A 27441-nucleotide genomic window follows, 5' to 3' on the forward strand; every position below is an offset into this window, starting at 1 on the left:
ACAGCCATTTCGAGCGAATGAGACATTGCTCCACTCAGACTTGTGAATCTTTGGAATTCTCAGCCCCAGGTGGCTGAATGCTCAGTCATCGAGTATGTTCAAGATTGAGATGGTTAGATTTTTGGAATCAAAGGATATGGGAATCAGGCAGCATCATGGCTAGTTCCCGGACAAGGTCCCCCAATTTATTAAATTCCCAAATGGGACCCCAATTTTGTTATAATCCCAGGTGGAGGAGGAATAAGCTGGCAGCTGGCTCCCCTTATTTATTCAACCCCCTCGGCTGGTCGCAACAAGATTAATTTAAAAATCCTTTCCCCCTGGATATCTTTTCCCAGTCCAAATGTATTTATTTTTCAGGAGCCATTTTAACTAGGTTTTGAGTCAAAGAAAATGTAGGTTTATTAGTTCCTAAAACCTGAGAAAAATAAAAATGCAACACAGATCAGAAATGAGAAGTTGAGTCAAAATACAAGTTAAATATACAAATCAATCCTTGGCTTATCCATGAGGCATAGATGGTACATTGCAGCCATTACATTGGGTGATTTCAGTACAGCTGACTTTGGCAGATTTGCAGTCAGTTGGGAGATGCTTGGTTCTACAGGGTAGCTGAAGAGGCTGTCCTTTTTCCTTTCGATTGTGGCTCCTGCTGAGCCATGCCTCCAAATGAGAGAGAGAAAGAGACACTTCGTCTACAAACTGCAGGGTGACTGGTTTTTCTTCTTGTTGCTGTCACTCTCAAACACTGGTCTGCAGCCAGCTTTTTAAACCCATTTTCTTGTGTATTCCCTGGAGAGGAAATAGTGTCTTGCACCCAGAGCCATTTTTCTTTCATCTCAAACCATTTTACACATTGAGATATAAATCAACAGGAGATGAATTTTTGGATGACTGCTAAGATATGGGAATCAGTCTCCATTGTCTCCATAAACACAGGAGATTAAAAGTCCAGTCTTTTGCATTTTCTGTATCTTCCTTTCAAGTGTCTTTGTTTTAAGTAGGCCTTGACACCTCTTCAGGTGCAACATTCCATTTTCCCTTAGGACAGGTCTGTCAGTATAATCCACATAGGAATTTTCCAGAAAGCGGCCACTTTACATTATCAGCCATCTTTTGATCAATCTTTACTTGTATTTCTTTTTCAAATATAAGTCTTCAATATGCCTGTAGGTAGTTGATAGCTGTAATCTGCTTTTCATGACAGTGGGCAAGTAGAGTTGAGGTCAAGGATCAGCCATGACCTTATGGAATGTGGGAGCAGGCTCGAGGGGCCATATGGCCTATACCTGTTCCTATTTCTTATATTCTAAGATTTTTTGAGGTTCATTGGTGCCAAATTCAAAGGGAGTTTTACAGATCCAGTGACGAGACAGATATGTAACAAATATTAATTTTTCTATTATTCAGTGTTTCTTTGCCAGAGGTTGCAAAGACAATTAAAAACTTTAATGAACCATACAATGCAAGCAATCAAATCTGTTTTATGTTATGTTACTGGAGATCAAGAAACATAGAATAATCATTTGTACATTTGGGTTCCATAAGTAGTGGAAGTACAATTTTCTCCTGGCTCTGTTAGGTTATTAAACCATGATGTTTTGGGAGAAGCAAACTGCAAGGAGTTTGATGCTCATCCTCTAGTTTTCATCTTCATCAAGATTACAGGGAATAAATGGACACAACGTAGGGAAACAGGGAGCCAAGAATGGTCTGATCCAATGAACAATAGAAGTTGATAGAACTTCCACTGACAACACTATTTTCTGATAGAAACAATAGAAGATGAAAATATAATTGGTAATACTCAAAAAAAAAACTCTTGGAAATTCCACTCAGATGCTCCACGGAATTCAAACATGATCCAGGAAATTACAACTGCCGTTAAATCATTGCAACATGCCCTCTATAACTGGGAGTGTCCTTTTCTTTCAAAAACATAATGTAATTTGTCTCAGCGGCTTGTTCCAAAGGGCAAAGATTTTTCAAAAATAATTATTCACAGTTGTATAACTTTGACCATGGATGTCATAAATAAGCTTTTGTTCTGCCATTCTAAACCATTTCAAATTATCTGTATAGCTAGACTATATCAAATCCCTTCAGAATTTAAAAATTGCAATCACACAGCCTAAAAACCAAAAGCAAGTTTACTGATACCTTTAAGTTTGACGGTGTAATCAAATTACTGCTTAATTACTAATCCTTTTGCTAATAAGGGAAGTTCAAAAGATATCAGAGAAGATTTTGTCCAAAAGCTTAGAGAGGTGTAGTTAGTCTTTAGGGCATTTGTAATCAGTATTTGTTCAAATGAAGGGATAACTTTCCTCTTGATGGATGTTTAGTCTGGAGTTGGGTGCTTAATGCATCTTATAAGTGGGTCCAGTGAGCACAAAATAGATGCAACGTGAGCTAACATGCTCAATTATTTTTCAATACACTGTTTCATGTCTCAATGGAACTTGGAAGGGAAATGTTTCCATTTATTTACCTACTCAAAAAATCTAGGCCACGTCCTCTTATTCAAAGCTCTATGGCCAAGTTCACCATAGTCAGTTTTTAAAAAAATATTCCTTTGAAGGATGAGTATGCTACTGGCAAAGCGTGCATTTGTTGTCCCTGTTCGCCCTAGTAAAGGTGATCATGAGCCATTTTCTCGAGCCATTAAAATATGTGGTGTGAGTACACTAACAGTGCACTTTCCTGTAGTCGTTAGGCCAACCACATTGGTATTTTCATGACCATTATTGAGATCAGCATTTTATTCCAGTGTTACAATTATGAGATTTAAGATTGTTATGTTTTGAGACCTTTGCTATGTTTAGCATATGAAGGGGGTCAGGTGATTTGTGCTGAAGTCTGCCTGACAATAGGCCTGGGTGACGGGGCTGTTACAGATCAAAGGAAGGCCCAATTGTTTTACTGGGAAGAAGGTGCAAGGTGTTCACAGTAGGAGACAATGGCAGCAGCACCTGTGTTTACAGTGGTCAGATTGCTAGACTCCAAAGTTTCAGGAAGGTGTTGAAAATATCAGGTTGTCAACGGTTGCGCTTTATTTGTTCACTTAATTTCACAATAGAACAGAGTTGGAGTCTAAAGAATTGTTAGTCAGCATTTCTAACTGGATACAAGGCCCATCTGAATCATGGTGCCATGGTGATGGGCTTTGAGAGGGCAAAGAGTACAGGGGAAGCCATTGTGACATTGGATTACAGGTTTTCCTAAAATAGCATGACAGACAGGTTTGTCTGCCAGGCTCTGGGAGAGAGCAACTAGTGGCCGAAAGTCTCTATGGTTTACCGCAAGAATGCGGGTGGGAGCTCGTGTTCTGATTGGAAAGGTCAAATAAGTGGGGAATTAAAATGAGATTCGCTTAGCTTGTGGGGGGAATAGCCTCACTGAGAAAGTTCTGAGGTTACAAGTTACCAGGCTGAGAAAGAAAAGAACAGAAGTAAACACTTGGAAGCTAGGAATCACTTTGGACTGATTCTGGAAGAATTGAATGTCTACTTAAAAGGACAGTGTAAACTATACCTGTGATATTTGATTTTTCGTTTGTGTTAGAAGTAACAAGGGAACAGTTCTATTCTGTGGTTTGAAGTAGGAGTTAAGTTGCCTACAAAATAGTGTTTAGTCAAATAAAAACAGAAAATGCTGGAAAAACTCAGCAGGTCTAGCAGCATCAGGAGAGAGAAACAGAGTTAACATTTCACTTATGTCCCAATGCCCTGTTTCTCCTTGCATTATTGGCTTGCACTTTCAACAACTTGCAATTCAAAAATTTCACATCTAAATATGCAAGGGTAAATCTGAAAACAGACACAATTAGATGTCTTATGCTGCAGCAAAATTTAGCTCAATAAAATTATGCATTGCAGGAGAAACTTCTTTGGCATAGAGCAGCAGAGATGGAATAAGGGGATTATATCTGACTTAAAACTTCAAGGACAGCAATCCTTCGAGGAACTGGATTTATTCCACACATCAGTTTATCATTCAATAATATTTTCCTGCTACCTTCAGTAAGAAAAATAATTCTAAGCTAAACAGTGCAGTTAAGCAATTGTGGCTGCTTAATTAGTTTACTGGTACATGTAAAAACAATTCATAGACATTTAAGAATTAAATGTTAAGAATTTAGATTCCATCCTCCCCCAGTCACTATAAATTGAATATTCATTAGATAGACTGAATATAATTTGCAAAATGCCATTGTTCATGCCACTGTATTTTATTGTATACGTTTACATAACACTCTTGTTAAGCAGTGTATTACTATCAACTATGAAAAAAGTTACAGTTCAGTCACTTAGTCATACATAATATAGCCCACTGTTATAATCTTATACATCACAATATTTACATTCAATACTACCCTGTGCTCAGTTAACAGAACTGTTCGATAGGAAAAGATTAGATATGAAACATGGTAAACAAGCCAAAGATTGTTTTGATACATGTATAAACCCATCATTTGTTAGGATGTATGCCTAGAATTATTTCAAAAAGAAAAATGTAATTGGAAAAAATAAATGAAAGATTCTTTAATATAGAAATATACTTGAATACTTACTTCAGTGAAGTGCTGTAGTGTTTTGCACCAAAATGTGGTGAAAGTTATTGCATCATTTCCATAATAGACACAGAAGTTAATCAATGACAATATCCTCTGCTCATTCTCACATCCGCCATTCCATTAGTCACATACACTTCACTTACCTCAAATGACTCAGACAGTGCGCACCTCACCTTACTAAAACCCTTGCTTCATCTCACAAAATTCTTCTTTTATGTCCAAACATACATTTCATAATCCTTTAATGGCTCTAATTATCACAAAACCAAATCAAACTCTGCTAGTCCACTCACATGGCCTTTCAATAATCAAGATAACTTCCACCCTGAAACCAATGAAAGTTACATTAAAACATTTCCCTTACCACCACTGCCAGCCAAGCATGCCACATACTAACAATACTGAGGTCATGTGGTTTTCAGATAACACCACTTCCTCTTGTGTGTGTATGTATGGGTGGTGTGCATGTGTGTGCAGGCCTGTGTGTGATGTCCAGGTATGTGTGCTCGTGCGGGTCCATCCATATGCATGTGTAAGTGTGCATGTGTTTGAGTGCGCACATGTCAAGGTGTGCTTGGGTACGCATATGCGTGTTCTTCGGATGTAGCAATGCGACTTTGTTCAGAGAAAAAGCACCATAAACTACTGTATATCCAAATCACAGCACATAAATATCTAGTTCCTCGTCTGGGAGGAGAGCATCTCCATTGTGTCGTATTGTGTCTGTTCCAGATTCCGATTAGAAGGACTGAAGAATATTCCTAAGCCAGAGATCGCTGCCGGGGCTTTATTCTAGGATACAACTGTAACAAAAATTTTAAAAAAGACATGAAAGTAATGGTTTATTATAATATTACTATATTATACTTCATACACAACTGTACTTCCTTTTTCAGCTGCAGATTAAGACAGTCTGAGCTATGGATGTCACTATAGTCATTTATTAATACTGCTCGGAATTTGATGATAACTAACATTTATAGCAATGTATATAGCAATGTAGGGAAATGTCCAAAGGTATTTCACAGGAGAATAAGATGACAAAAATAAACCCAGAGCAAAAGGAGGAGATATTAGGTGGCTAAATGGTTGGCCAGAGGTATGTTTTAGGAAGGGCCTTAAAAAAGAGAGAGATGGCAAGATTGCAGGTTTGGAGAAGCAATTTCATAATTTAGAGCCTAGACAGCTAAAAGTACAGCCAGGAACAGAGAGGCAAGCATAAATCCAGAGCTGAAAGAATGAAGAGTCCTTGGAGGGTTGTAGGCCTGGAGAGAGATAAGGAAGGGTGAGGCCAGATAGGGATTTGAACATTAAAAAAAGCTCTTGACCTCCATTTTGAGGCATAATTGTTTATGATCATTAGTAAATTACCTATTACGGTAATTTCAACTGTAACTGATCTATAATCCTACGACAAAGGTTAGTAAAGGGTGTAATTACAAGTTCTCTTAGCTTTACATTTAACTTCAGGATGAAATAAGGGGAGCAGCAACTATAGAAAACTCCCTATAGCCTTCATACAGCATAGCAGTAACCATATCATAAATGAGGACTGAGACCAAACCTCATGCTACCATTTTTTAAATTTTACACTTGATATCTGTTTCTAGGCTGCCTTTAATCAGCAGTTTTGAAAAGCAAAAGGATGATGAGAATCATTGCAGTTTGTACACACAATATCTTCCTTTGTAATATGTAGGATATGTACTAATTGATCTGAACTGTTTTATCAATACAGTTTATACTGTAAAAACTAATGATCCACATGGATCAGCAGGACAAACAAATCAGTAACTGACATGTAAAATTTAACGATGCATTTGTTAAAGGAAGGATTTATTTTTTCTTCAATTATGTTGCTCGTCCTTTACACTAACTTCTGTTTTCTGGGATTGGTCCCCAAGAAGATTCTCTAACTAACCTGACTTTTACACTCTTCCAGTCTCTTTAGCTACTGATTTGATCAACTAGCAGAGTTGGATTAAGAATTCTTGGAACCTTGGAAATCAACAACATTTTGGCCCATCCCGTCAACACAAAGCATCATCCCCATCTACTAAAATTCAAACGTGTTGTAAAATACATGAAGCCACACGTCTGCAGAATATTTACAAACTGGATTAAAGTGATCAGAATTACAACGCTTATACACCACAGTATACCATTCTTAATGGAGAGATGCCTACATGAGGCCTCTAACAGGAGTTCCATATTTGGCTGGATCTTTAACTTAATCTGCCTTGTCAGTTGGTATTACTAAGAGTTACTTTTGTTTCACTTGCACTATTACAGCTTATTTGAAAAAAAAGCTACAGAAATTTGGGCTATATTTACCCCTAGCAGATTGCGAGGAACATAGCCTTCTTTGTCATTCAAACGAGCCCACCACCAGTCTGTTTCATTGTCATCTTTACGCCTCACGACCGTCAGAGGGTCTCCTTCATGGAATGATAATTCATCACTGTTCTTGGCCTCATAATCCCACAAAGCATAAACCACACCTTTGTTCATGACACCCATTTTTTCTTGCACTCCTATTGTGGATTGAAAATAATTCTCAATTACCTCAAACTGACAAAACATGTTGCTGGTCATTGAACAAAATGTATGCTTTAGAGCTATGCTTAGAAGAGCAACACAAGTTTTTTTTTGCCTTCAAAAGTGTGCATTCAAACATGTATAGCTTTTGAAAGCTTGCTGCGGGGATTTCATGACAATTGCTAATATGTGCATCCAGACTTTTAAAAAAAAACATATCAAATATCCGCTCAGGCTGATCATTATCATACATTCTTCTACAGCTAAGAGAACAGAACAGCACTGTTCCTGGACTTAACTACAAATGCTATTCTAGAACTGAAGCTAGATGGGGCAGAAATTGTTTTTTTTCAAATCTCCTCCTTCTCAAGAAAAAAGAAATGCTTTGCTGTCAATTAGTAATCCATTAAGGGGCTTTAGAAAATTATTTTTTTCCATTGTAGATACGTTCAAGTGGCAAACAGCCTCCAATCTCAAACCTGATCTTCTGCTTGAGGAATCAAGTCAAAATGTCAGAACAATATGCTAAAATGACCAATACCACACAATCAAATCTTTGTTTGTATGGATGCCGTGGAGATGCTACTGATTTACTCATTTACAATCTTGTATTGCATAAAATATTCAAAAAAGTGAAAGGGACAATGGCAGGGTATATTTATTCACAAAATATATAATCTGACACTGGTCCATGTCCTTAAATGACAAGTTCCTGATCAGAGCAAGCTTGAGAGAAGAGCACCAAGCAGAGACCGAACACCAACATGGATGGATATAAGTGAATCAATCTAAGTATTGGTTGGAGTTGAAGTGGCTCATTGTATGGTTAGTGAAGATAGAACATTTCACTATGGCAGAGAAACTTGATAAAGTGACAAGAGAACATATTGCAACATTAAGCACTGTTTAATTTATTTTGCCAAATTTTAAAAATAGGGGTTGAACATGTGCACAAAAGGTTACACATTTATATAAAAGAATCACAAAGTTCATAAATACTTGCCATAAAGGAACTGCGAGCACTGTACAAAGCCTTCTTCCATCTCCTCACATTTATCTGCTGCTGTTTCAACATCACTGATAGTGGTGGCAAAAATAGCAGCACCAGATTCCACAAGCAGTTTGCAGAGTTGGACGCTGTTGCAGGAAGCAGCACAGTGTAATGGTGTCCTGAGAAGAAATTGGCACAATTTTAGATGACATTTTTGAGTGATTTTAGTCTGAAAGTTAATTAAGTATACAGTCTTAGAGCCATGGAAGCCATGTTTCCACATATAGAATAACAATTATTTAACTACAGGGTCAGCTTTTCTAATTGTCTTTAACATTACAGCTAAAGGTTGCCCAAAATATCATGTAGTTATAAAATGGGATGAGGAGTTTGACTTGTACCATAAATCAATTTGGCACATTACAGCCTTCCGGACTTAACATTGTGTTCAAAACTTCACACCATGAACTCTCTCCTCCATATTTACCTCTTTTTAAAGTTTTTATTATTTATTTATTCATTTTTTAAAATCCTTTTTCCCCACCCCCACAGGGCCATCTGTCACTTGTTTCTATGTTGTGCTTTCATAGAGTGCTGACCCTTGTTCTGCTATTAACACTTTCTGCTATCTTACCATAATGCCACTATCAGCACCTTCTTTAGTCTTTACTACGACCATTAACACTCCCTTTGTCTTGTGTCCGTGACATCTTTCTCAATCTCTCCTTAGCTCCCACCTATTCCTGACGTTCTGTCTTGCTCCACCTGCTCCATCCTCTCTTAATTAGTATCAAATTGATCACATTTATCTTTAGCTCTGAAGAAGTCATATGGACTCAACATATTAACTCTGATTCTCTCTCCACAGATGCTGCCAGAACTGTTGAGCTTTTCCAGCATTTTCTATTTTTAAAATTTTTTATTACCTTTAAATTAAATGCGAATGCAAGGACTGTCTGGAGAAGGAAGATTGCAAATTCCATATCTTAATCAATTGGCCATGGAAAGGCAAGACACAGCAGTTATTTTTGGAGCTTTCCCAATTGAGAATATTAACAAGCAGCAACACCTGATTTCCTTCCCATGTAACATAAGGATAACCATACACTTGCGTTATTAACACAATTTTGCATTTCTTCTTTGCCTCTGATACTGCCAATGTAGTATTCAAGGTACAGCCTGACAATAGAACTGTATATAGTTTTGTTCACTATTCCCTCTAAATTATATTCTGTTTTGTTGCTCCAAACTGATTGGACATGTTTAATATCAAGCTTAAGATTCCCAAATCACTTTCAGCTTTTTAACAAGTACATATGGCACCTTTTCCTTTCCAATCTACAGTACTTTGCACCTGTTTGCATTAAGTTTCATCAGCTATTATTCTGTCCACATACATACTTTGTCAAACTCATTTTGTAATGATTCATTTACTTATTGACAATTCTACATTTCACTCAATGGAAATGTATTTGATGTAGGGAAGAATCAATTTAATTTGTTGCATTTAACTCCAAAAATAGAAAATAGACCTCACAACTGTCCTTTGTTGGCACAATATGTACCGAGAACTGAACATTTGAGGTAGAACCAACCTACTTGAATTTGCATAAGCCATCTCGTTAAATTGCCACACTTGTAACTAATTTGTTTCACAGTAATTCTACTAAAGCATGAGAGCTTGAGTTACTCACAATAAAACTGAAGGTTTCAATAAGGCAAAACAACTTGCATTTAAACTGTCGGTAAGTGGAAAACATCCACTTGAGGGGGAAAAAACAGAAGCCAAAATTAGAGAAATAGGTGACCAAAACTTTGGTTGAAAAGGGTGGCTTTTTAGAATTTAAAAAAAGAAATGGGGTGAGAGAGAAGGGGAGAAGAGAAAAAGGGCGAGAGAAAAAGAAAAAAAGGGAGAGGGAGAAAGAAAAAAGGGAAGATAGAAAGAGAAAAAAAAGAACAGAAAGAAAAACGGGGGAAGAGAGCAAAAAGGGAGAAAAATCAAGAAAAATAAAAAGGGACTGAAGAAAAAAAAAGTGAAAAAATTCCAGTCCAGGGAGACCAAGGCTGGAGCTGAAGACCATCAGTGGTGAGAGAGATGGGGGCAGAGGGAGAAAAAGAAAATGCACACAGAAGGTCAACATTTATACAATTACAAGTCTAGTTTAGATCACCTAATTGGAAACTTTTGCAACATAGAAATTTACAATTATAAGGAGAGCTTTAAGTGAATTAAGGACAGATTTTATCAGCTTAGTCTAAACACTTATTGGCCATATTTCAACCAATATTCATGTCAACAATAAAGTTTGAAGCTTACCATCCATCACTGTCTGCTGCATTTGCATTTACACCAAAATCAACAAGGAACTTCACAATGTGATGGTGACCAGCACACACTGCATTGTGTAATGGCGTAATCCCTTCATCATTAGGTCTACTGGGATCATTAACCTGGCCAAAACCAAAAAAAAGAGTGCTGAACATATTAAGTAACTATTTAAATGTTACATTCTATTATGTCGGAATTTCAAAGGCAGCATGTAACAATGACAATACAAAAACTTATGTAGAAAAGTTACCTCATAAATGATGCGCTGTACAAGATCAAATTCTCCTTCTAAAGAGGCATCTAGAAGTAAAGCTAGAGGATCGAATTTTACCCTCATCCCACAACCTGTCCTTTCTGAATCAGGCTTTTTTAAATTTGTACGTTTAGTCTGAGGAAATACAGATATTAGAAGTAAACTCAATAATTAAACTCAACAACAGAAGCACAACGATTGCCCATGACTATGTAGCAACTGCTTTCTGTAAGAAAAGCGGGTGCACAAATAACTTACATGGCTACATAGAAAGAAAAATTATATGCAATGGATTGGTCTCAAAAATTAAAACAACCAACATCATAAATATAGAAATAAATGTTACTGTAGAATTTAAAGTTATATGTTTTAGGTGCAAGTGTCTCCAGATTTTATGCCGAGTAAGAACAAAGTCTGCACTGCAATAGTATTGCTTAAAAGATTACTAGCCATTTAAAAATAATTAATAAGCTTATCCACTTTTAATCTAATATTAAGATTCAACATAAAATGGCACAGTAAATAAATTACTGCCCGTTCACTTACTGGTCTGCAAATATCGGTAAACATGAGCTGCTCTAATTTAAAGCTACATTGCCCCTTTAGTGCTATGGAATCTAAACAACAGAAAATTCCCTGCTAAATTTTTGGAATCTTCTCCCTTCCCTGCTTGATAGGTACCCATATCTCTAATGTTCCATTCACTAAAGGCCAAGGCCAGCTGCGGCACCCACAATGCACTCTGATTGAGATCAACTAATTAGCACAGAGGAGGGGATCAAGACTTATTTTGCACTGCCTTATGCTTCAAAAGTTTATCTATTCTTTCCTTAAAATGCATGCTTACCAACTCTACATGCAAAGCATTTTTTCTAACACCCGTTCTCACTATCAGACACAATTTTAAATTGATGATCCCTCACCACAAACTGCAACTAGAGGAAATGGTCTTTACCTATTCACTCTAACAAAGCCTTTGTAATCTTCAAAAAAAAACTTGGTCCTTGCTTTGCCATCTTTGCTCCAGTGGAAATGATCTTAATATCATAAATCTTTTCTTACAATTATTATTTTACCCAGCTTATCATACTGGTGATAAGGAGCTTTACGCTCCTTATGGCTTCATTGTCCTTTCAATGACCTGTCTAAAACAACACAGTATCCCAATTATGGTTGCGAGAGAGAGAACAAATTAATTTTCATTTTATATGATGAATTTGTTCATAGCCAATGCAATACATTTGCAATGTCACTGCTGTAATATGGGCTAATTATGGTCTTGTAAAAAATGTTATTTCTTTGGTTTGTTTATAAAACCCAAAATGCAATTGGCTTTTCACTTTCAAGGAATTGTGTCTTTGAAACCCTAGTGACTTTGTCCCTCCAATCTTCAATGTTTTTCCATCAAGTATATATGTTTAATCTTTGCTTTTTCTCCCAAAACCTCTTTAAAATAAGTATATATAGGAGGAATAGAGAAACTAAGAAAAAAGACATTGATGAGAGGGAATGCATGCTATGGAGAGGGATAATGTAGACGTAGAGGAGTACAAACAGGGTCAAAATGGTTGGATCTGCAAGATAAAGGATTTGCAACATTGGTAGGAGAAAGTTGTAGAAATGAAGTGAATCAGGGAATCTGCAGTCAGTCATTCTAATCTGAGATGAGTAGGAACAAAATTATTGTTCTGGGAGATTTTAATTATCCATTTATTTATTAGGACAGAGGAGTAAATAGAGAAAAGGGAATGAAATTCGCTGACAAAGACAAGGTGCCGAAGCTTCTCGTCTTGCACTCATCAGGACAAACACAAGAATGCACCAATCCCGAGTGCTCTAATAGCTACACTGACAATCAATTTAAGATAAATCAGTCATGCTCATAACATGGTCCATTTACGCTCACCAGAAGTGACATACATTCATACGCAAGGACCTGTTTTCTGCAAAGAAATACGTTCAAGGCTTGTGCCTTTTCTTATTAAATACCCGGGAGCTTGGGGAGCCTATGTTGTTTTCTCAACGGCAGTGCCTTGCTCAGAGTTGACTTGCCAAACAATCAGCACCCTTTTTTGGCATTCTTGCATTTTTCCTGATGAGTGCAAAGTGAAAAACTTCAGGTACACGTGCCTCTTTTCAGCAATATTCAAGGAATGAAATTCCTAAAATCTTTCCTCAGGACTCTTCCCTCAAGCAGGACAGTATTAGAAAATAAGAGGTAAAGTCAAGAGGAGCCTTGAGGAAAAAACATCACTAAACATCAAAGAAAACAAAGTATTTTATTCATTGGACAAGTGAGCAGGCTAAGGGAAGACAGTGTTCCAGCATCTGATGGGATAGATCCTAGGATCCTGAGGGAGGCAAGTAAGAAATTGCTGGGACCCTAAATATTATATTTCAGGAGTCTATTGAGTGTGATGTGTGGAGGAATGGAGAGTGACTAATGTAGTGCCCATTTATAAAAAGGGAGACAACCAATCTGGATAATTACAGACAGAGATAAAGAAAAAATTAATTTGCATTTACACAGTCGATTTCATGTCCTTGGGACATTGTAAGGTATTGACAGCAAACAGCTTAACATCTGTTATAGAGAAATTTTTAGAGTAATAAGGATGAAATTACTTATATCTACATAAAGAGAAAACAGAAGTAGCCAGCATGGATTTCTTGAGGTATGACTATGCTCGACAAACCTCACTGAATTCTTTGAGGAGGTAACAGACTAGGTATATGGAGGCAATGGAGAGAATGTAGTGAACATGGACTTGAGGAAAACCTTTCAAAGGGTACCACAAAGGAGATTACAAGAGAAGAGCAAAAGTCGAATTGAAGGACTGGATTAAAAACTAGGAGAGAGATTGATTGGAGTTAAGGATGGTTTTTCAGGTTAGTTGGAAATGAATGGCGATGTCCCATAAGTTCACTTTGGTTCACTGTGTATATCAGTGATTTGGGTACTTGAGGGAGTGGTGTGAAATTTATGGGAGGTATAATTAACCTATAGGAAGCTACAAAAAAAAAATTTGAGAGGACGAAGGAAAGGGTAAAAGGTGAGAAAAGTGCGAGGTGACACATTAGGATTTAGAAAAAAAAAAGCAGTAATAATACTCTGAATGAAAATAGTCTTAATGCTGCCAAAGAACCAAGGGATTGAGGCTGCAGACTTACAGGACATTAAAGGCAGCACCTCAGGTTGTTACTGTAGTAAACAAAGCTAATGGAATTCTTGATTTTATCATGATGCATGGTATAGAAAAGCTAGGATGGTAATGAATCATGTGTTTATGTACAACTTTAAGATGGAGTATTGTATGCAGGGGAAAAGATAAATTTAAGAGTTATATAAAGCTGTGGAATTCACTTCCAGAATTAATGGTTGGGCAGAAACTATGTCAACATTCAAGGTTAGACTGGCTAGGTGGATGACAAAAGGGAATGAAGCAATATGGTAAATGTGATTAGCGTACTTGCTCACGTGGAGGATAAACATTGACATAGGCTGGTTGGGTCAACTGGCCTGTTTATGTAACAGAACTTAAGAAATTCTATATAAATTGTACCAGTCATCCATCAGCCTTAATCAATCTACTTCCTCCTTGTGTTTGCCAAATCCTCTACTTCTGTGTAATCACTAAATGCCAATATTATGATCCCTGTCTCAGTCCAAACCATCCACATACATGGAAAACCGTCATACAGATGGAACATTTTACTTTAGAGACAATTTTCAGCAACATGTTCTTTAACTGCCATGATCAAGATTTGTAACCTTTGGACAAAGCTTGTGAAAATGATATCCATATGTCACAAGATGCAAAGCAAAGTGAAGCCTTCCTCTATCCTCTCCATAACCCACAAGAGCTCCTCTGCTACATCAATTCTACTCCCCATATCAGACACACATGCAAGCTAAAAGAGATTCCCAATTTAATGCCTAATTAGGGGCAGAGCTGTCTTGTGGGCACATATCCAGCTAAAACGATCCAAACTCATTTCACATACAGCATTTCCAGCCAAAAAAGAGATTTGCAACCACCATCCTGGATTGAATGTAAAACCAGTTAGACAGTATCTTAATTTACTTTGCTATTTGGTCCCAGGAAATACAGCTTCTTAAAACAAAAGCCCATTGATTCTACTGATATTACTCTTCATTTATAGTTTATACTAGGTACAACACAAAACTTACAGGAGAGGCCAGTGGCACAGCAGGTGGCAGAGGAACATCTTCCTCTGGTGATATGACCTCTGGCATAGGACTTGGTAGTTGCTCCGTTTGAACAACAGCGGGGTTATTGTTATTGTCCTCTATTGTAGCAGAGATCTCGTTGTCATCTGTCTGAATCAATTCAGAATGTGGAGAAAGCAGCTGGTTATCATTGGCATCCGACGATGGTTGAACTTCAGGCTGAGTTGTTGGTTCAGGCTGCACAGAACCAGACTCCACTAAGCTGGTATTACCGTTATCAACATCTGCTAAAGCACCTACATAGTCTTGCTGATTACTGGGGAGATAAAATGGCATATTATCCATACCCCCAGCTAGTGTATTAAAACGCTGATACAGCAACTTCTGTATATTTGGCCCACTTGGGCCTTCTGGCTCAGTTATAGAACTGCGTTTCTTCAGAGGCCTTGGTGCATGTGCCAGTTTCTTCCTTAGAGCTTCAAGGTCAGCATCACTTTGATACCGTAATGGCGAATGCACAATAGGTAATAATTTTGTAGGACTTAGAGGACGTGGGATGTTTTCAACATTTGAGTTGGTGGGTGGCAAGTTCTCATGTTCTAGCTCTTTTTCATTACTAGTTTGGTTTTCATCACTGGTCTGAGGATGAGAACTTTGGAAAGGCTGGGTATGAGTAAAAGGCAAAGGAGATGGTGAAGCAGAACCAGATCCAGATGGCAATACTGGCTTTCCATACACTAGAAAAGGGAAAGAGAAATTTCTCTAATAAATCAAAAGTAATAATTATGCTTTATTATATTAAATACAGTAAAATCCCACCATTCATGACTTCCTCTTCCACAAATTTGCTTATCCGCGCAAAAGTCTTTGTATGCCAGATCACCCATTGTGGGCTCAAATGTATGCTTAGCTGCTGTTTCAAAAGTCAAGAAATAGAAGCCAATTTAAATGCCAAAAAAGGAAAAACGCCTAAATGAACTTTGAAGAAAGTTGAAGGTGTCCATGATGTATTTCCTGCAGTGGATAATGAACATTGTGCGTATGTCTCTGCTGTTGCTTGCACGCGGATATCCATTGTTGCTGCGATTTAATTCCTGATCACAGTCCACCTCCACTCTCAAGTAATGTACTGAGAGGCAAATTTTACATTGTTCTTGTTTTATTGTTTTGTTAAACAATTCCCCCAGTAAATTTCTCTTTAAATTTATTAAGAGCATAGTTTTTATTGCCTTTGATCCTTTATACATGTCAAATTTTAGGATAGCTGGAACCTATCTAATTAATGTCCATTGTAAAGTATGTTCAACATTTGCGATTTCGCCATTTGCGAGTTTTCGCAGAAACTTAACCCCCACGAGCGGCCGGACTTTACTGTATAATAATTATACTTTTGCTATAGACATATTATAGAAACTATCAAATTATTAATGGTTTTTATCAAACATTTAAAAATTAAACTACTTACTTGCTTTAACAGTATGAGCTTTGTTTAGGGTGTTATATGCAGCCTGCTGATAGTTCTTTGGTGGAGTAGCTTGCTGAAGATACATTGAATAAATCGAACTGGAATTCACCGTTTGAGGCCCTTTTCGTGGAGACTGAGGTCTAGAACCTTTATCAGTCAAGAATGGCCTTACTGCCACAGCTAGTGGTGGATCAGGTCTGTTGTCTCCAGCAGGGAACAATGGTGAACCAGCTGGCTGATAAGTAGGACTTGGAGGCACCGTAATTCTCTGCTGAATTTGTTGCGAGGCACTGGCTTGAAATGTGCTTGCAGGTTGTGAAGACTGGATAGGTCTCTGCCAGTTTGCTGAGGTTATGTTGGAGACTGAACCCATACTAGGCCTGGGCTGAGTGCTATCTTTCATTCTTTCCAGTGAATTGGTGGAACCGATGGTCATGAGAGAAGATTTTGGGTGAGATCCATAAGACTGAGGCAGCTGCTTTACTGCACTCGGCACTGATGGCGGTACTTTTCCTGCTTCAATACCCTAAATTAAATGAGATACTGTTAGAACTAGTCATAATCAGTTTATAATCTCCAAAACAAAGCTTTACCTAACCAATTTATATCTAATAGCCAGTTTTGAAAACATTAAACACTCAGAACAAGAGCAAAATACAGTGGATGTTAGAAATCTGAAATAAAACCAGACTGACAGCATCAGTGGAGAGAGAAATAGAATGAAGGTTTCATGTTATTGACCCTTTGTCAGAATTGGGAATGCTTAGAGATCTAACAGATTTAAAGCAAGGCAGGGAAGGGTGGGGGTGGGGTGGGGGAGGAAAGGTGGGTTGGGATAGGGAAGGAAAAGGGGGTGGGGTGGGGGAGGAAAGGGGAGGTGGGGTCGGGGAGGAAAGAACAAACAGAAGATCTGTGATAGATTGAAAGGCGGGAGATTAAAATCACAAAAGGGATCACAGCGCTCAAGAAATGAAAGATGTGTCCAAAGAAGGTGCAAATGGAAAAGCAGAATCACTGTCAATGGTTGCTGCCCAAAAAAGAGCAGAGGTAATATGAACTCAATGTTCAGTCAGGAAGACTGTAAATTACCTAAACTTTTCTTTGTCTCCCATAAAAAGCTTTTACTGTATTCATATTATTCAAGCAACAAAAGCACTGTTAAATGTTAGAAAACTAAAACTTTGGATTCAGAACAAACTAAATTTAATTTTGTGCCCTGGAGCAGTAAAGGCAGGTTGCCATCTGGAGTTGACTGTACCTTGAAATTGATTTGCTAAAATCAAATAGGGAAAGATAGCTTCCATATTAAATGGATCATCAGAGGCCACTTTGAAGTGCTGCCAAAACCTACCACCATTTTCTCATTGCTTGAAATAGATGAGGAAGTGGACAGGGCCTGACTTGATCCAGCTCCTGGTTTCAAAACTGTATCCATGTTGGATTCCTTCCAGTCATTGTTTGCTGTTGTAGGTGATTTCCCTGTCGTAACAGATCCCTGTGGGAGTGCTGGCCAATTTCCATCGTTAGCTAATTAGGGCATGAAAAATTGAAATATATTTAAAATCTATTTTTAAAAAAAATTCAAATAGCTACTTATTTTAATTGAATTGATCACATCTGGTTAGTAAATACTCAAGCTTTCCCAATCTGTCACTGCAATTACAGCAGGGTGGAAGAGAATGCACTAACTATTGTTCAAGCACAATCATTGCAGCCATTTTGGGGACAAAAAGGAAATATAATTTCCTTGTGCCACTAATGTACATGGCACATGCAAGCAGTAGAATTTCGTTACAAACTGATAATTAGGTACTGAATTAACATTTGCTCAATGTCATATGTCCTTTGCCCGAAGGCAGGGCCTTGACTCATTGCTGATGCTTCATCCCAAGCTGTTTTTTTGTCAGTTTTTGTCAGTGGTGGTTTGCCATTGTCTTAATTTGGTCAACTGACATACTGTAAAAGCAATGATCCTCTAAATACCAATATTAATGTCACTTGTCACACAACACCGCAATAAAAATGGCAAAATAATTTTCTCTAAGGACAGAATATTCCCCCTGTTTGGGGGGGAGGGGAAAGAGTTGTGTGGGGGCAGGCGCAGCCCCGATCGGCGCCCCTGATCAGGTCCGCACCGCCATTTTACGTGGGCAGGCCAATTAAGGCCCACCCAGCATGACGCATGCCCGGAAGCGCTGTGCGCTCCCTGTGCGGGTTGGTGGGGGGGGGGTTCCCTCAGTCGGGAGTGTGCTCTTTCATGCATTTGTGCAAAAGAGCGCAGAAATCTGAGGCACAGGGGTGCTTCAGGGAGATTAGTTTAAAGTTTCTAAAGTTTAAAAGGAGGGAAAAATCTTTAGACCATGTTCCCTCGTGTGAACTGTCACATGAGCTGGGACATGTGTATTAATTTTATTAAAATTTTTTCCAAGATTTCAAAAACATTCATGAAACCTCATCCCACCTGTGGATGAGGTTCCATGAAAAATGCGAAGGCCTCCTGGGCTCTTCGCCTGCCCGCCAATCTTAAAGTTGGATGGGCAGCTTTCTCTATAGCGTTAATTAATGGCCTTAACGGGCCTTTGACAGTTCGGTGGGCACGCAGCCAACTGGGCTGCATGCCCGCCAAACTGAAAATCTAAATGACGCATGGTGACATCGGGATACATGCCCAACGTCACCCTGTGTCATTATACGCCTCGGTGAGCGGGCCCCACCCCTGCTCGCTGGGCCGAAAATTCTCCCCTAAGTGTTTGCTTAAGCTTCACAGCCTGATGGATCAGCATTTTAACATAATGTAGTATTGTGTGGTTAGTTAGGGTCCTCATTGACAAATTCCCCAGAGATGGACAAACCAGGCCTTACAGCTGAGGAGGAATGTGAAATATTGGATGGGACATTAATTACTCCCTATATTTAAGATATTTATCATCCTTAAAAGTAGATCAATCACCAGGCCCAGATGAAATGTATTCCAGGTTGTTAAAGGAAGCAAGAAAATAAATAGCAGAGATTTTGACCATCATTTTCCAATCTTTTCTGGGCACACTGGAGAATTGCAGGACTGTTAACCTTGTATAGTTGTTTAAAAAGAGAGGAAGGAATAGCCCAACTAATTACACACCAGTTAGCTATTACCTCAGTGGTGGGCAGATTATTGAAAAAAAAATCTGAGATAAGGTATAAAGAGCCATTTAGAGGAGCATGGATTAATAAAGGACAGCATATATTTGTTAAGGGAAGGTTGTGCCTGCATAATTTAATTGAATGTTTTGAAGTAACAAGGAGGATTGATAAGGGTAGCATGTTTGAAATAGTCTGCATGGATTTTACCAAGGATTTTGAAAACGTTCCAAATTGCAGACTGGTCAGAAAAGTAAACACCCATGGAATCCAAGAGAAAGTAGCAAGGTGGATATAAAATTGGCTCTGTGGCAGGGAGCAAAGGGTTATGGTCAAAGCGTTTTTGAGGCTGGAAAGCAGCTGCCAGCAGGATTCCACTGAGCTCAGTACTTGGCCCCTAACTGCTCATGGTATACATATCAATGATTTAGACCAAAATGTACGGGGTATCATTAGGAGATTTGCAGATGATACGAAAATTAGCCAACGTGTAAAAGTGAGAAAGGAAGCTGTAGTCTGTAGGAAGACATCCACACACTGGCCAGGTGGGCAGGAAAGTGATAAATGGAATTCGATCCAGAGAAGCATGAGATAGTGCATTTGGGAAGGACAAACAAGGCAAGGGAATACACAATAAATGGTAGGTTTCTGAAAAGCATAGAGGAACAGAAGGGTCCTGGAGTGTATGACTGCAGATCTCTGAAGGTAGCAGGACAGGTAGATGAAGTGGTCAACAAGGCACAGGGGATATTTTTCTTTATTGGCCAAGGTCTAGAGCAAAGGAGCAGGGAAATTATGCTAGCGCTACTTAGACTACAGCTAGAGTACTGCCTACAGTTCTGGCTGCCTGATTCCAGCAAGGATCTGATCACAACATAGAGGGTAGAGAAGGGATTTATAAGGACGTTGCCAGGAATGGAGAACTTTAGCAATGAGGAAGGATTGAATAGGCTGGGTTTTTTTTCTTTGGAACAGATCAAGCTAAGGGGAGATTTCATTGAGATGCATAAAATTATGAGGGATCCAGATAGAGTGGATAGGAAGGACCTATTTCCGTTAGCAGAGAAGTCATTAACCAAGGGTATAGATTTCAAACAATTGGATGGATTACAGGGGAGTTTATGAGCAATTCTTTTACCCAGGAGGTGGTGGGGGTCTGGAACACTGTCTGAAAGGGCAGCAGAGGCAGAAATACTCATCGCATTTAATGAGCACTTGAGATGCAGTAACCTACAGTGCTATAGACCAAGAGCTAGAAGTTGTAATTAGACTGGATAGCTCTTTTTCAGTCGGCATGGACACAGTGGGCCGAATGGCCTCCTTCTGCTGCTTAAATCTTTCTATGTTCTCTTATCTCAACTGGCCCAAAGGAAAGTGAAATGGGTGGCACATCAATCCACAATTACTTCCATGCCTCTGTGGTAGCTGGATTTTAGTAGCAGCAGAGTATAGGTTACCAACTCAATCTACTTTCTAGAAAATGGCACATAATACAATGGTGGCTGTCAAAAGGAAAAATGATGCTTTGCAAAATTTCAGTAATATGGTAGCCCATAAAAGTGTGATTATTTTTACAAATTCAATAGTTGTTCTATTCAATGATGGAAGTTAAGTTTGTTCAGAAGTGTAAAATGATTGTTAATACTACCATACTTCAAAATTAGCAATACATTGAAATGTTTTACACCATAATTTTACCATACATCACTAAAAGGGCAAAGCATATCTATATTCCATTTGTCTACAATGTCATAATTGGTTCCCAGCAAGAGTAATAAAAAAGAAAACTTAATTAAAAGAAACTCAACACCAGTTTATTCTGCCAATTTTCTGCCCATCCTCCATTTCCGAAAGCATCGATCTGTGGCTAGGTTCCATCACCCAATCCCTTCCATACCTTGCCTGTGGCCATTATTAATGTACAAGCTCTGATACTGTGTTCAAAGGCTATTTTCCTGGGGATAGGGTTGGGAAGGAGAAAGAAAAACAGAATTACCTGGAAAAACTCAGCAGGTCTGGCAGCATTGGTGGAGAAGAAAACACTCGACATTTCGGGTCCACATGACCCTTCAACAGAACTGAAGTATAGTTAGGAGAGGGGTGAAATATAAGCTGGTTTAAGGTGGGGGGCAGGGGGAGAGAAGTTGAGGGTGGGGTGGTTGTAGGGACAAGCAAGCAGTGATAGGAGCAGATAATCAAAAGATGTCACAGACAAAAGGATCAAAGAGGTGTTGAAGGTGGTGATATTATCTAAGAAAAGTGCTAATTAAGAATGGATGGCAGGACACTCAAGGTACAGCTCTAGTGGGGGTGGGGTGGAAAGACTGACAAGGTATTAGTTGTAGATTTATAAATAATGGAAATAGGTGGGAAAAGAAAAATCTATATAAATTATTGAAAAAAAAACAAAAGGGAAGGGGAGGAAACGGGGTGGGGATGGGGGGAGGGGGAGTTTAAGATCTAAAGTTGTTGAATTCAATATTCAGCCCGGAAGGCTGTAACGTGTCTAGTCGGAAGATGAGGTGCTGTTCCTCCAGTTTGCGTTGGGCTTCACTGGAACAATGCAGCAAGCCAAGGACAGACATGTGGGCAAGAGAGCAGGGTGGAGTTTTAAAATGGCAAGCGACAGGGAGGTTTGGGTCTTTCTTGCGGACAGACCGCAGGTGTTCTGCAAAGCAGTCACCCAGTTTGCGTTTGGTCTCTCCAATGTAGAGGAGACCGCATTGGGAGCAACGAATGCAGTAGACTAAGTTAGGGGAAATGCAAGTGAAATGCTGCTTCACTTGAAAGGAGTGTTTGGGCCCTTGGATGGTGAGGAGAGAGGAAGTGAAGGGGCAGGTGTTGCATCTTCTGCGTGGGCATGGGGAGGTGCCACAGGTGGGGGTTGAGGAGTAGGGGGTGATGGAGGAATGGACCAGGGTGTCCCGGAGGGAACGATCCCTACGGAATGCTGCCAGGGGGGAATGAAGGGAAGATGTGTTTGGTGGTGGCATCATGCTGGAGTTGGCAGAAATGGCGGAGGATGATCCTTTGAATGCGGAGGCTGGTGGGGTGATAAGTGAGGACAAGGGGGACCCTATCATGTTTCTGGGAGGGAGGAGAAGGCGTGAGGGTGGATGCGCGGGAGATGGGCCGGACACGGTTGAGGGCCCTGTCAACGACCGTGGGTGGAAAACCTCGGTTAAGGAAGAAGGAGGACATGTCAGAGGAACTGTTTTTGAAGGTAGCGTCATCAGAACAGATGCGACGGAGGCGAAGGAACTGAGAGAATGGGATGGAGTCCTTACAGGAAGCAGGGTGTGAGGAGCTGTAGTCGAGGTAGCTGTGGGAGTCGGTAGGCTTGTAATCGATATTGGTGGACAGTCTATCATCAGAAATTGAGACAGAGAGGTCAAGGAAGGGAAGAGAAGTGTCAGAGATGGACCATGTGAAAATGATGGAGGGGTGGAGATTGGAAGCAAAATTAATAAATTTTTCCAGGTCCCGACGAGAGCATGAAGCAGCACCGAAGTAATCATCGATGTACCGGAGAAAGAGTTGTGGGAGGGGGCCGGAGTAGGACTGGAACAAGGAATGTTCCACATACCCCATAAAGAGACAGGCAGAAACATCACTACCCTATTGTTATCTAACCTCATATACATTTCCAGCAAGAGAGGGAGGAGAGTGTCATTGGATAGCAATCAGATGCAGGCATTTGGCCAATTTGCTCCCGTTCCACCCTCTCAAGGGGCAGCAGGCTTAATGTAGATTTCACCCCAACAAAGATCAGCTAAATCAGCATGGACCACTCATCAAACCTTAGATTGTCTCAAATGTGTGTCAGTTACTCACGGAAATCTTGCTAATGGATTGGGGTGGGGGTGGGGGAGAGGAGCCAAAGCTAGTTCACTTTATTTGGCTCTATACAGTACATCAGTTCATAATATAATTAACCATGGGAAGTTTTATAGCTAAATCTATCAATCAGTCTCGGTTACGGCAAACTTAAAGTGCCACTTAACCACCAGGTTCACTGCAAGGATTGTTTAAATACAACCCATCCTATTCAATATTGTTTGGTTGCACACATACAGTAGTATTGTGACCATTGAAAAAAATAAAATTTTAACTGCCTGCGTTTTCTTGACTTATGAACATTTTTTTTGTTACTTGGATGGGATTTTTATCCATTTTGTAGAAGATTGTAAAGCTAGGAGGAATTTGTTATTAAAAACCAACTTTTCCTGTTCTTGTAAACTTAAAACAGTTTTAAAACATTTTGCCTTAAATTAAGTTGTGATATTTGTGCCTCTGGAAGCAGAGCTCAAAAGAAAGACTCCTTAAAGTAAGGCCTGACAAGTGCAAAGTTTTAGAATTTAGGTCACAAATCTTGACTTCACAAGATCTTGATTTAATGCTGAGAGAATAAGACAACTTTTCTTTCAAAGAATGGAAGAATCAAGAGAAAACTAGCAGGTCTGCCTGAAAATGCTCAATTATTATCAAGATAAATATGGAGCAGCAAAACTTTTTAGGCCCACCTTAGCTTTTCCATCTAGAAAGCCTAACCACAAATAAATCTACTGTAATTAAACAAAACCATGACTTTGTGTTACATATTCATTGCTGCAAAACTGGATCACGATCTTTGCAAAATTACATTTAGAGAAGCATTAAGGAATTTGTAACATTTTATACCACTAGGCCATTACAATCAATGGTAGGCTGCTAGAATCATTTGTGAACTATTCAGTTTTGAGTTAAGCAGGTGAAAAATGTTTCCTTCAGTTTTATAGTACTTTAACAGTCAATCATAAAGAAAGCTCATGCACCAGGCATGCACAAACACGTGCATCAGTTAGATATACTAAGTATAATCAAATTCAAAAACCCTCAAACAGGAAACCAGCTTTAATTATGGATGCATTATTAGGGGCTTGCAGCATTCAAAATTATAACAAATTACATCAGTCTATTCAAAGAAGCAGAACTGTATAAAGACGTACAACCCAAGCATCTGCTTTCATAGTTTTTAAAATGCAAGGATGAACCAGAGTCAAGACCCACATCCAAATCAGACACCACCCAGGAGCCGGTCAGCTTGTGTCTAAGAATTTCATCTATGTATAATGGAACAGAAAATAGAAGACAGACAATTGTAGGACTCATTAGGTTTAAATTTTAAATGTTTTTACCTCAAATATTAGATGCATTTTTAAAAACAAGATTAAAATTTTGTAATCTAGTGTTTTTTGAATGATTACATACAGCATCAACATTTAGCTTTACAATTATGTTTATTTGCATCTACATTTGGCTGTGCAATAATGTTCACTTGTGTCTACAATAAATTCATAGGACTATTTTGCAACAAAAATGTTAAAACATAACCAGGAATTTTTAAAATCTCACTTCAAAGGCAAGGAGAAAGTTTGTCTTATGCAAGTTTAAAACATACGGCAGGATATGTCCTTTAAGCAAAGTCAGTAACAGTTCCACAGACTCACAATGTAGTTTGTCAGGAACAGAAGTTGCCAAGTGGTTCACACTATGATCTGGAGACTTTAGAGAGGCAGTAGAAGAAATTAAAACAGGATCCACTATGAAGTCTAAATCAGAAACTTTCCAAATGCCAGGAGGTTTTTTCAAACTGCCATCTGATTCTGTCCAAGAAGTCAAAGCAAAGTGAGTCATTGAAGGACCCAGTAGTAAAGCAAAAGAAAAGCATAAGAACACAAAAGAATATATCAAATTAAATATAAAAGAGAAGAGTTAGAAGAAATCTGAAATACTAAAGTTATAAATTCAAAATATGGTGCTATAAAAATGTGAACCCAAGTACTTAACAACTTACTAATAACTGGTAAAAGTTTAAATATAGTATGAGAAGACACCCTGAAAGAAAGAAACACTTAAATAGATGTGGTACAATAGTCTGGAAATAAGATCATTTTTGAACTCTTCCAGGGGAAGGAATTAGCGCTAAGAAATTATGATCCTAGACCAGGCCTCCAGGTTTTTCATAAAATCTGGTTAGGGACCATTAACATTTTGTTTAAAGTGGACAAAGTTTGGAGATTCAAGAAATTGCCAATTTTGTGCCAAATTTAAAGCAATTTTGTATTGTGAACTCAATAATTGAACGGTGATTGGCAAAATTAATTTCAAACAGAACCTGTTTAGCCAGAGTGTGATAATCAGCCTGGATTGGATTCTACCCTAAGTCTATGAAGTGAAAGATCATTGCACCACTCAGTTCCCAAATTAAAAAGCTACATTAAAAAATTTAAGGCACAGAAGGATGTCATTCAGCTCATTGTGTCTGTGTCAGCTGGAAAAGACCTATCCAGCTTAATCTCACCTTCCAATTCTTGGTCTGTACCCCTGCAAAGTTACAGAGCTTCTAGTGCATATTCAAGCGTTTTTTTTAAATGTAATGAGGGTTTCTGCCTCTATCGCTCTTTTAGGCAGTGAGTTCCAGACCCACCATTCTCTGGGTGAAAAAGAAAATAGCTCTAATCTTTCTACCAATCATTTTAATCTATGCTGCTAGGTTATTGACCTCTCAATTTTACACACCTCATTGAAATTTCTCCTCAGTCCCCACTGTTCCAAAGAAAACACCCGAGCCTATCCAATCTTTTCTCAATAGCTAAAATTTTCCATTCCTGGCAACATCCTCATAACTCTCTTCGGTACCCTCTCTATTGTGATCGCATCCTTCCTCTAATGCAGTGTCCAGAACTGTATGGAGTACTCGAACTAGACTAAATAGTGGTCTCTACAGTTTTAACATAACCTCCTTGCCCTGTTTCTTATACCCCATGCCTTGGACAATAAAGGGAAGTATCTTGTATGCCTTCTTAACCACTTTGTCCATCTGTCTTGTTACCTCCAGGGATATGAAGATATGCACTCCAAGGCCCCTCTGTTCCTCTATACTTCTCAGAATCCTGTAACCTCTTTCGTATTCTCTTGCCTTGTTTGCCCTCCACAAATGGATTAACTAATTTCTTCAGGTTGAATTCCATTTGCCAATTTTATGCCCACCTGACCAGTCTACTGATATCATCCTGTAGTCTACAGTTTTCTTCCTCACCATCAACAGCATTGCCAATTTCGTACCATCTTCAACTTCTTAATGATGCCCCCTGCATTGTCTAAATCATTGATATATATACCATGAAAAGCAAGGGACCCAGTATCCAGTACAGTTTAGTAATTCAAAAGCAATACATTAATAAGTACACTAATTATAAATGGATAAGACTAATTTAACTCTGAGTGCATAGTTTCAAAAATCTTTAACTTAGATTATTTATGGTTTCCATAACAAGATTAATCCAAGTAAGACTTTTATTATGAATAAATTATCAACCAACTAATCAACTGAACTTGAAACAGAAAATAGAATTGTAAAAGTTATACTTCCATTTATTAGCAAAGGACTTCAGTTCACGGCCTTGTATTAGAATCTTAGATAGAAATAGATACGTTGATGTTTTTACTTTATTTTTAATTCATTCATGGGATGCGGGGATCACTGGCAAGGTTAGTATTTGCTTCCCGACCCCCAATTGCCCTTGAGGTGATGGTGATGAGGCACCTTCTTGAATTGTTGCAGTCCATGAGGTGTAAGTACACCCACAGTGCCCATTAGGAAGGGATTTTGACCTAGCAGAGAAGGAATGATGATACAGTTCTAAGTCAGGATAGTATATGGTTTGGAGGGGAACTTGTAGGCGGTGGTAAGAGTCTTAATTTCTCTTAACTCCACTCACTTCCTCCAAATAAAGGTGTCCCTGCATGGGTCCAAGCTATGTTTGCCTTTTTGTGGGCTATGTGGAACATTCCTTGTTCTAGTCCCACTCAGGTGCCCTCCCTCACCTCTTTCCCCAGGACACTGATAATGGTATCTCTGCCGTTTCCTGTTCTCACTGAGCTGGAAAATTTCATCTACTTTGCTTCTAAATTCCACCCTTCTCTCACCTTCAC

At 38.8% G+C, this 27441-nt stretch overlaps 1 protein-coding gene across 6 annotated transcripts in view; it reads right to left on the reverse strand.

Annotated features, from left to right (window-relative positions):
* Nucleotides 1–4210: 4210 nt before the first annotated feature.
* ppp1r13bb (protein phosphatase 1, regulatory subunit 13Bb) overlaps nucleotides 4211–27441 on the reverse strand; it is a 98049-nt gene continuing 74818 nt past the window's right edge. For 3 of the 6 annotated variants that reach the window (XM_078562451.1, XM_078562450.1, XM_078562449.1), the window contains exons 10-19: nucleotides 24954–25109; nucleotides 24453–24566; nucleotides 17696–17871; nucleotides 16345–16870; nucleotides 14880–15616; nucleotides 10685–10822; nucleotides 10423–10556; nucleotides 8118–8284; nucleotides 6911–7110; nucleotides 4211–5379 (exon numbers count right to left, since the gene is read on the reverse strand). In XM_078562451.1, the coding sequence (XP_078418577.1) occupies nucleotides 5338–5379; nucleotides 6911–7110; nucleotides 8118–8284; nucleotides 10423–10556; nucleotides 10685–10822; nucleotides 14880–15616; nucleotides 16345–16870; nucleotides 17696–17871; nucleotides 24453–24566; nucleotides 24954–25109 (2390 nt within the window). In that variant the 3' untranslated portion in view covers nucleotides 4211–5337. The remainder of the gene's footprint in view (nucleotides 5380–6910; nucleotides 7111–8117; nucleotides 8285–10422; nucleotides 10557–10684; nucleotides 10823–14879; nucleotides 15617–16344; nucleotides 16871–17695; nucleotides 17872–24452; nucleotides 24567–24953; nucleotides 25110–27441) is intronic. The other 3 variants (XM_078562454.1, XM_078562453.1, XM_078562455.1) reach the window with 3 other exon arrangements.

The sequence above is a fragment of the Cetorhinus maximus genome, chromosome 18 (genome assembly GCF_964194155.1).
Source record: "Cetorhinus maximus chromosome 18, sCetMax3.hap1.1, whole genome shotgun sequence".
NCBI lineage: Eukaryota > Metazoa > Chordata > Chondrichthyes > Lamniformes > Cetorhinidae > Cetorhinus > Cetorhinus maximus.